This window comes from Tupaia chinensis, unplaced genomic scaffold (assembly GCF_000334495.1).
Source record: "Tupaia chinensis unplaced genomic scaffold, TupChi_1.0 Scaffold149184_1, whole genome shotgun sequence".
NCBI lineage: Eukaryota > Metazoa > Chordata > Mammalia > Scandentia > Tupaiidae > Tupaia > Tupaia belangeri.
The window spans coordinates 1,782,869-1,792,576 of record NW_006209032.1 but is presented as its reverse complement, the minus strand read 5'-3'; the positions used below and the strand labels follow the sequence as shown (position 1 = coordinate 1,792,576).

At 53.7% G+C, this 9,708-nt stretch overlaps 1 protein-coding gene and 1 long non-coding RNA gene across 2 annotated transcripts; both read left to right on the top strand.

Annotated features, from left to right (window-relative positions):
* Positions 1–6: 6 nt before the first annotated feature.
* Positions 7–1,312, top strand: LOC102474277 (uncharacterized). The gene is made up of 3 exons (XR_337722.1): positions 7–124; positions 436–568; positions 1,081–1,312. It is a non-coding gene; the product is annotated as an uncharacterized LOC102474277 (long non-coding RNA).
* Positions 1,313–6,507: 5,195 nt separating this feature from the next.
* LOC102490507 (serine protease 42) lies at positions 6,508–9,374 on the top strand. Its single transcript, XM_006171053.1, has 5 exons — positions 6,508–6,776; positions 6,891–7,047; positions 7,684–7,931; positions 9,037–9,197; positions 9,282–9,374. Exons 1-5 carry the CDS (start codon positions 6,548–6,550, stop codon positions 9,372–9,374), a joined length of 888 nt encoding a protein of 295 aa, XP_006171115.1. The 5' UTR covers positions 6,508–6,547.
* The last annotated feature ends 334 nt before the right edge of the window (positions 9,375–9,708 follow it).

The following is a 9,708-nucleotide window of genomic DNA, read 5'->3' as shown; positions in this document are numbered from 1 at the left end:
CCCCCCCCCCCCCCCCGGGTCAGCTCAGCCTCCACGTGAGGTGCCATCGCTCCCCTCCCGGGGCCAGGCGGCTCCCAGCGCGCCCGACTCTGCACCAGGTCCTGCCGCTCAAGCCTCCCGCCAGGTCCTGGCCAGGCCCTGCCCACTCTTGTCCTCTTGGAACAAACACCCTCGTTTCTACTGGGAAAGCTGCGGGGGCCTGACCACCGCCTGTTTTTAATAAGGAGCTGGTATTTCCCCGAAATCGCCGCCGTGGCTGACCTCAGGGGGATGACGGCTGGCGCCGCGCCAGGGGGCGGAGCCGGCTCCTGTGCGAGCCCCTGACGCCTGGCGGGGCAGAGGCAGGCAGGGAGCTGGGGCTCTGGGGCTCTGGTTTCTGGGCTCAGCTACTGGCCTGCCCAAAAGTCGACGTCTATTTCTCTCTTGCATGTGTAGGCTGGGCCCCTAGCCAGGATCCTCTGCTCCTCGGCCCTGCCGGGGTCCTGGATTCAAGTCCAGCTTCTCCTGCGTTGTGGGTCTGGCACGCCGCTTCATGGTTTCTCCTGTTGTGGGGATAAGGACCAGGCAGGTGAGAGGGAGCAGATGGCCTCAGGGGCGTTTTCAAAGAGCAGGCAGAGGCCAGAGATAAGACCCAGGGCTTCCCGGGGTTCCGGCAGGCAGGTGCAGGGCCAGGAGAACTGGAGGGTCTGGGGAATTGTGGGGGAGGATAGGGACCACCTGAGTGCCCCAGGTGTCTGGGAGAATGACAGTGCTGGGTGAGGGCACCCAGGCTAGGAAAGTGGCCGGGATGGCTTTCCAGAGGAGGGGCACTAGGTGGAGGCTAGGGGGCCAGGGTCCCTAGGCCGTGGGGAGAGCGGCTGGTGGGAGACAGCTGGGGGACTGGGCAGCGCCTGAAGGTTTTGTCCACCCTGGTGTCGGGCATGCATCTTGCAGGTGTTTGGGGCCCCTGTCCACCAGTAACAGCAGGGACAGCGACCAATACTTATCAGTCACGTGGTGTGTGCTGGGCAGTGCTCTAAGCACGTCTAGGTATTAATGAGTTGTCTTCACGACAATTTAGTTCTTTCATTCACTCAACAGGGGTTTGCCGAGTGCCTACTACGTGCCAGCCAGGGCTTCTCCAGCTGCTGGGAGTACAGCGAGGAACGAACGAGACAGACGAAACATCTGCCCACCTGAGGTTTCCAGGGGGAGTTTCTGGAGGAGGGAGACGGCTGACAGAGCAGTGAGTTAATGGGAAGTAGGTCAGACTGCGAGACATGCTATTGAGAACATGAGAGTGGGATAAAGGGGGACAGGGAGGCCCAGGACTCCATTTTTGAGGGTGTCCTGGGACCACCTGAGGTTTCCAGGGGGAGTTTCTGGAGGAGGGAGACGGCTGACAGAGCAGTGAGTTAATGGGAAGTAGGTCAGACTGTGAGACGTGCTATTGAGAACATGAGAGTGGGATAAAGGGGGACAGGGCTCAAAAATGGAGTCCTGGGAAGGCCTCTCTGAGGCAGTAACATCTGAGTAAATCTGGCCTGCTGATTCTTAGCCTGTAAACTGAGAATGGTTTTTAACAGAAGAACATTTGCAATCGATTTCATGGTAGGGAACAGTAACTTTAATGCTATCCCCCTAGAAGAATTTCATTCTCCTCCTTGGTAGACTTGTATTGAAAAAAAAAATTTAGTTCTTAATATATCTTGAATTTCATTAATAAATGTTTTGTGGAAATGTGTTTTCTTTCTCGTTACATAAGCATCTACATAATATTCTCAGTTGTGTCTCTTGGCCCACACCAGTCTACCAGTGTTACTGTCTGGCCCCTTACAGAAAACGTTTGTTGATTCTGGCATAGTCCCGGGAGGTGAAGAAGTGAACAGCGTGGATATCTGGGGCCAGAGGGAACGGCCTGTGCAAAGGCCCAGGGGCAGGGGCATGTGAGGCCCGTGGAGGAGGCCGGTGCGCTGCAGCCCTGTGAGTAAGGAGGAGGTGGATGAGAAAGGCTCAGAGAAGCCTAGCTGGATGGCCCGAGGCCTTGTACAGATTCCTGGTACCTCTTCTCAATGCCAGAGGGCATGCGTGTGCCCCAGATCTCTTCTTTCATTCTCTTACAGCTTTAGTAGCTTTTCAGTTGGTTCATTTGAATTTGCTTTAGAAGATCGGTCTTCTGCAAGTTATGCATTTTGCGTCTTCCTGCCCAACTTTTATTCTTTCATTCCCTCCATTGCCCCTTCTTTACCTCCCTCGGCCCCCTTCTTTCTCCTTTTATTCTCAACTTCTCTCTCCTCCTCTCCTTTCCTTTCTTCTCTCCCCTCCCCCTCCCTCCCTTTCTGATCTTCTTTCCTCCCCTTCCCTGGTGAATGGAGAGACCCTTTCCTAAAATGCCTGAATGAGAGACGTCTCCATCGTATGCCCAGGGCAGGGGCAGAGACTTGGTCCCTGGCTGGGCCTTGCTGTGGGTGCAGACTGGGAGGGCCTCCCTGGACTCTACCAAGGAGACGCAGATCTGCCTAGAGGATTAGAATGCTGAGGTCGAGTGGCTCTCAGAGTCAGGAGGACTAGTGGGTGGTGGTGGCTGGACGGTTCAGAGGACAGGGGGCTTCAGTGGGGGCCCCAGTGTCCCTCTGCCATCTTTAAGGTCGGTGACGTCTAGAGCTCCTATGAGCTTGGAGGGAACTCGTGCCGCTGCAGAGAACCCCTGTTTCCACTCGCTCTCCATGGGGTGGGGAATGGCCTTCTGCTGGAAGCTTCGTGAGAGGATGAGAAAGCTTCGCAGGTCCGGGTAAACCTTTCCTGAACCTCACCTGCTATTCCTGACCCCAGTTATGGGCCAGGACGGAGTCATGGTGGATCTCTATGGGTGGGCAGTCGGGGGCTTCTGTGATAAGCCAGGGCCTCTCGGAGACTGGGCCCCTGACGGAGGCAAGTGGTCACAGGGACAAGGCTCCCACAGGGCCGCAACCACCTTAAGACGTCTGTTGGTCGCTGAGGCCCCGTGTGTGGCTAGTGGACTGCTATCACAGGGGGCCACACTGCACTCCTCTCTTCGTTTGCACTTTTTATTTAGCTCTGTGGGTCTGAGCTCGTTCCATGTTAGCGCGGGTTGCTATAGCACCCTCAACTGCATTAGCGTTTCCCTCAGTGTGACTGCGTCTGTTAGTGTTCTTCTGTGTTTTTTTTTTTTAAAGAGTTATTTTATTTAACTTTATTTATTTATTTTAATGTGACCAGAGAGAGACAGGCAGAGCGAGTGAGCAAGTGAGAGAGAGAGAGAGAGAAAATGAGAAAGCAAGCCTTCAGGTCCGGGACTCGACCCACGGTCGGCCATGTGGGAGTCCAGTGCCCTTAACCACCCCACCGCCTGCTGGCTCCCGTCTGTTAGTTTTCTAATGCAGTTATACCAAACTACTGCAAATTTCGTGGCTTACCACGACACACAGTGAGGCTCTTACGATGCTGTAGGTCAGTCTGAGACGAGCCTTAGAGGGCTAAAATCAGGTTGTTGGCAGGGCCAGTTCCTTCGGGAGGCTTAGAGAGGAATCTGTCTCCTTGCTTTATCTAGCTGCTTTGTATCTGCTGCTCTCCGATGTTCTCAAGTCTTGGGCCCAGCAGGTGGCGTGGCGATTAAGGCACTGGCCTCCCACATGGCCATCTGCGGTTTGAGTCCCAGATCTGGTGGCTTGCTTCCTCACTTTCTCTCTCTCTCTGCGAGCACATATGCTCTGTAGCAAATTGGAAAATAATAATAAGAAATACAATATAAAAAAAGAAGAAGTAGGCACTGATAGGTAATTTTTTAAAAATATGTTTTTAATACCATCTCAGTTTCTTTTTTTATATAATTTATTTTATTTTATTTATTCATTCATTTATTTTTTTAATTTGACCAGAGAGAGACAGAGGATGAGAGTGAGAGAGAGAAGAAGTGAGAAAGCAAGCCACCAGATTCAGGACTTGAACCCTGGTCGACCATGTGGGAGTGTCCAGAGCCTTAACCACCACGCCACCTGCTGGTCCCAACTGATAGGTAATTTTTAAAAGTGTTCTAATTCAGGTCACATTCTGCCTTTCACAGTTATTAAAGGCAACAGGCTGTCCTAGTAGCCATCACTGTGGAAATAAAAAATACAGACTGTGGAGATGACTGGCCATTTAATACTGCACTGAATATTTACATTGTTTTAGTTTTTTTGCCTTAGGGCACATGTGTTCACCAGAGAGAGGGAGAGAGAGACAGTGAGAAATCACCTCCCAGAGGGGATGGCCATGCCACAATCCCTCCTCCATCCTCCTCCTGGGACTTTGGGCACACGTGCTCAAGCATTTTATTGGACCAGAGAGAGACAGAGCGAGAGAGAGCAGGAAAGTGAGAAAGCAAGCCACCAGATCCGGGCCTCAAACCACGGTCAGCCATGTGGGAGTCCAGCACCCTTAACCACTACGCCACCTGCTGGCCCCCCAGTGTGATTTTCAAGCCACCAGGTCTGGGACTCGAACTGGGGTCAGCCATGTGTGTGAGTCCAGTGCCTTAACCACCATGACACCTGCTGCCTCCCACCCTCCCACCCCCACAGTGAAGATTTTAAAGAAAGTAATGGCAATCTCAAGTTCTTCCTTGGATTGAAAGCTTCTATAATTTCCCTGAACTAATTTCACATCCCTTGTAACTGCAGGGTTGATGTCGTTGAAAATAAGATATAGTATCTGATCCTCTGGGATTTCAACATAAATGGCTTTAGAGCTTCATCAGGCTTCTTAGGTCAAAGTTAGAGCAGCGACTAGGCAAAGGGGAGGCCCTGAAATGTTAAATGGAGAACTTGGCTAGATGGAGGCTGTCCTGGCCCCTGCCCACACTAAGCCGCCCTTGTTAACAGCAGCGATGCTTGGGGACCAGCAGATGGCATGGTGGCTAAAGTGCTGGACACTCCCACATTGCTGACCATGGTTCGAATTCCGGGCCTGGTGGCTTGCTTTCTCACTTTCTCTCTCTCTCTCTCTCATAAAAAAAAAAAAAATTAAAAACAAAACAAAAAAACAGCAGCTTCCTCCCATTCGATAAGGCTGGTCCCCCCACCTTACCGGCATACTCTGTGGGAGCTACATTGCAGGGGCATACCAGTTCTGTACCTGTACTAACTCAGCCCACTGCCTCTAGACCTAAGAGTCAGATTTTAGCATGCTCCGGAAGGACAGCACAAAATATAACCCAGGAGGGGAAGGCTTCCTTACACAAAGAATCGCAAACTTTTGCTAATTTACGTGCCAAGGCACCTGGGGAATAAGCAGACGACTAGACTCTTGACTGGGGAGTCTTGGACCCAAATTTACTGAGAGTATACTTACCAGAAATCTTGAATTTAGTTAGTTAGTTCCTGTATGTGAGAATGATTCTAGATGTTTGGCTGGTTGTTGTTTTTTCTAGAGAGATTTTTGCTATAGGGCTTGTTTGCTCATCGGAGAGAGAGACAGACAGAAAGCAAGAAATCACCCCCCAGGGGGATGGCCACACCACAATCGCTTCTCCTTCATTCTCCTCTTAGGATCTTGGGCACGCACGCACACGCGCCTGGCGTGAGTTTTTTAAGCTGCCGGGTCCGGGATTCGAATTGGGAGTCCAGTGATGTACCATGTGCTTACACCATCTGCTGGTTCCCTACCTGGTTGTTTTAAACCTGAACTCAGTGGTTGCCCACACTTGGCCACCAAGTGTGATTTCTTAGAAATTCCTCATTTAGTATGGAGAAAAGAATATAATGATTTAGAGAGAGGAGAATACTGGAGGAAGCACCATGAGTGACCTACTCGCCCCTCCCCTGAGCCCCTTAGAAAATGACCCTCCCTAGGGCACTGGGATTGTACGTTGGTGAGGGGACCACAGGCATCTTGCCATGGCTGTCCTATTTCGGCTAGGGAAAAGTGGGACGTATAGAATTCCAAAGTTGTGATTGTTTTATTTCCCTGACTTCAACAGGGATGATAACCCAGACAGGACGAGGCCTGGTAGAAATACTGGGGCGAGCTCCCAGACTAGACATCAGGGGTGCAGCAGGAGACAGAGAGGGAAAGTGAGAAATCACTCCCCAGGAGGAGAGCCACACCACAATCCCTTCTCCATTCTCCTCTGGGGACTTTGGGCACACACGCATGTGCAAGCGTCCAGCGTGATTTTTCAAGTCACTGGGTCAGGGACTCGAACTGTGGGCCACCAGGCGACCATGTGGGAGTCTAGCGCCTTAACCACCACACCATCTGCTGGACCACTCCCTCCAGGGATCTTTTAAGCCCTAAAAGATACCTTTAAATTTAGGTGTCCTATTCCTTTGGCTTAATCTTTTCGGCCCCCAGACCTCAAAGCCCAGGTCTGGTGTATGAAGCCCTGATTTGAGGAAGCCGCAAGGGGAACCGGGCCCTCACTGGCGCCCTGGTTCTGGGCGGCGTTCTGGATGGACACCCGTGGAGGATCTGAGAGGTGGAGACGGCCCCCCTCCCCCACGTCCCGCCAGCACCGGGCAGGGCGCGAGCAGCCGCGAGGGGGCGCACGCGGGGGCTGCCGGTACCCATGGCGTCTCCGGGCTGCGGTTTCCTGGGCCTCTTGGCCTGGTTGCTGCTCCAGCCCGGTCTGGGGGAGGCCCAGGAAGGGACGACGCAGCTCTCCCCAGCGCCCGTCACTTCAGGGAACAGCAGCAGAGAAAGCACTGAACTTGTCTGGGGCCCCATGGCGGGGTCCCCAGGGACCTCCCCACCCGCCTCCACCAGGCTCCCGATCTTGCTGGTGCCCTTTGCCAAAGGTGACCCCTGGGGCGGAGCAGGCCCTCCCCGACGACCTGGCGGCTCCCTGGGGCACTTCCCCCGGAAGTCCGGCAGACAGGCCTGCTTCTTTGCGTTCTCTATCGTCCCCTCAGTGTGCGGTCACTCCACCCTGAAAATCGTGGGAGGCGTTGACGCCGCCGAGGGGAAGTGGCCCTGGCAGGTGAGCGTGAGGATCAACCGCAAGCACGTCTGCGGAGGCTCCCTCATCAACGCGCAGTGGGTCCTGACCGCCGCCCACTGTATTTTAAGGTGAGCGCGCAAGTGGCCAGGTGGGGGCCCTGTTCTCAGCCTGCCCTTGAAACACCGTTCGGTTCCCTTGTCCAGGCAGATGGCAAATGCCAAACAAAACAGCAAACATGGGGGGGGACCAGCAGATGGCCTAGTGGTCATGTTGCCCGACTCACACATGGCCAACTCCAGTTCGAGTCCTGGACCTGGTGACTTAAAAATCACACCAGACACGTGTGTGTGTGTGTGTGTGTGCCCAAGATCCCAGGAGGAGAATGAAGGAGAAGGGATTGTGGTGTGGCCATCTACCTGCCTCCCCCCACCCCGGGGGGGAGATTTCTCTCTTTCACTCTCGCTATCTCTGTCTCTCTATCTCTGGCGAGCACACACGCTCTAATAAGACAAAAACCTCTTAAAAAATACAAAAAGTCAGGGAACATGGGAGGCATTCTGCCTGGGGAGTCTGGTTCCTGAGAATACTCCAGGGGGCAAGCAAGCCTGTTCGGAGAGTGACTGAGAACCGGGGCTTCGTGGTAGAGTGGTGGGGAGGTCGAGGCCAGGCCGGGAAGCGTCTGAAATGTGTGACAGAGGCCCAGGGACGCTTCCCAGGGTCTCCAGGAGGGCTGTGTGCTGTCCCCACAGCCGTTTCCATTACAGTGTCAAGATGGGAGACCGGAGCATCTATGAAGAGAGCACCAGTGTGGTGGTCCCGGTCAGAAACATCATCGTCCACCCTCGGTTCACCACGTCTGTGACCGTGAAGAACGACCTTGCCCTCCTGCACCTCCACCACCCCGTGAACTTTTCCACCACCATCCAGCCCATCTGCATTCCCCAGGCGGCTTTCCAGGTGGTGGCTGGGACCAGGTGCTGGGTAACTGGATGGGGCAGAACAGCGGAAGCTGGTGAGTCTTCACGGCAGGAAGCAACCCCTGGGCAGAGGGAGGCAGCCTGGGGTAGCCATGAAGGCCAAAGAGAGGGTCAAGAGGCCGGTGGGTGAGGGGGAGCAGTTTATCAGAGGGCCTGGCAGTGGTTCCCTGCTGGCTTGGAGACCCCAGAAATTCAGCTGAAATACGAATGTGTGATGGGAGCCATTTAGGAAAGAACGCAGCCTGTCCTGGGAACTGTAGTTGCCCAGCCAGGAGAAGAAACGCATGGCGAGGTCTCCTGTGGATTTGTGGGCACTGCACCGTGCTTGGCCGGTCTGGCTCCCTGGTGACAGAACCACATGCTGGAAGGTTCTTAATGAGCTCCCTGCCAGTCAGAGCTGGTCCTCATGGGAAGTACTGCCTTGATGGGGAGGGGACCTCTGTCAGTGGGGGTGTAGATGGAGCCAGAAGACTCCTGTTGGCAAGGCTATAGGGCCTCCTGTTCCTGGGGAGAGGCTAAATTTCTTTTTATTTTTTTCCTTTTCTTTCTTTCTTTCTTTTTCTTTTTTATTTTTGATAGGTTTTTGCTATAGGGTACGTGTGCTCACCAGAGAGACAGAGAGACAGAAAACAAGAAATCACCCCCCCAGGGGGATGGCCACGCTGCAATCCCTTCTCCATTCTCCTCTCGGGATCTTGGGCATGCATGCACACATGCTTGGCGTGAGTTTAAGCCACCAGGTCCAGGACTCGAACTGTGGTCGACTACACGGGAGACCAGCGACATAGCCATTATGTCAACTGCTGGTCCTAGAGAGGCTAGCTTTCGAACCTTTGGGGCATTCCCTGTCCAAAGTTTATGAACCGGGTCTAGAAAGTAAAGGTGCTCTACTGAGCCCAGGACGCCCTGTCACGATTAGTACCAAGGCCAGATTTCTCAGGCCGTTGAGGCCTTGACTTCCTTCTGGAATATTCTTCCTCCTTCTGTCTTGGTTTTGCTTCTTATATCGTCCTCTCCCCTGTCAGCTTCGAATGTCGGTTTTCTCCTGTGTCTGACGGCCCCGCCTATCCCAGGGCATGCTGGGTGTGTGGGCGCACACTTTCAGTGCAGATTGGCGCGCTGTCGGTCTCTGTTTTCCAGTAGAAAAGTTTTTGCCAGAAGTTCTCCAGGAGGTGGACCAGTACATCGTCCTCTATCAAAAATGCAATGAGATGATACAGAAGGCCCTGCCCTTTCCCAGGGAGGCCGTGCTGAGAGGGATGATCTGTGGCTATAGAGAAAGAGGCAAGGATTCTTGTCAGGTGAGCTCACGGCGCGGTCCTCCTGCCCAGGCGGCAGAGCCCGAGGCTCTTACGACTTCATCCGTTTACCCTACTTGAGTTAAGGAGGTTCGTGGGAAGAAGCCCCTCACCTCCGCCTGGCTGGCCTGGCCTATTCCTTCCGAAGGGAGCAGCCCTCGGGCCTGCAGGCGCTGCTAGGTGCTGGGAAGCTGGGGGAGGTACTGCTGGTATGTTATGTCGTCCGAATCTGGGTCCTCGTACATGGCCCTCACCATGCCACAGGGCTGTGCCTCGTTATCGCGGTCGACTCACATCACACCTACTGTATACTTACGGAAGGTGACACCTGAAGTCGTTAGATCACAGTGCTCCTGGGAGTACATGGACGAAGGCCCAGGCCCGTCCCTCCGCACCAAGCTATCTTCCTGAGGAGGGGACATTGGGGCCTTAGAGGATGACCACTTGGACTCCTTTTTTTTTTCTTTTAAGTTATTTATTAATTTTTTTTTTTTAATTTGATCAGAGAGAGAGA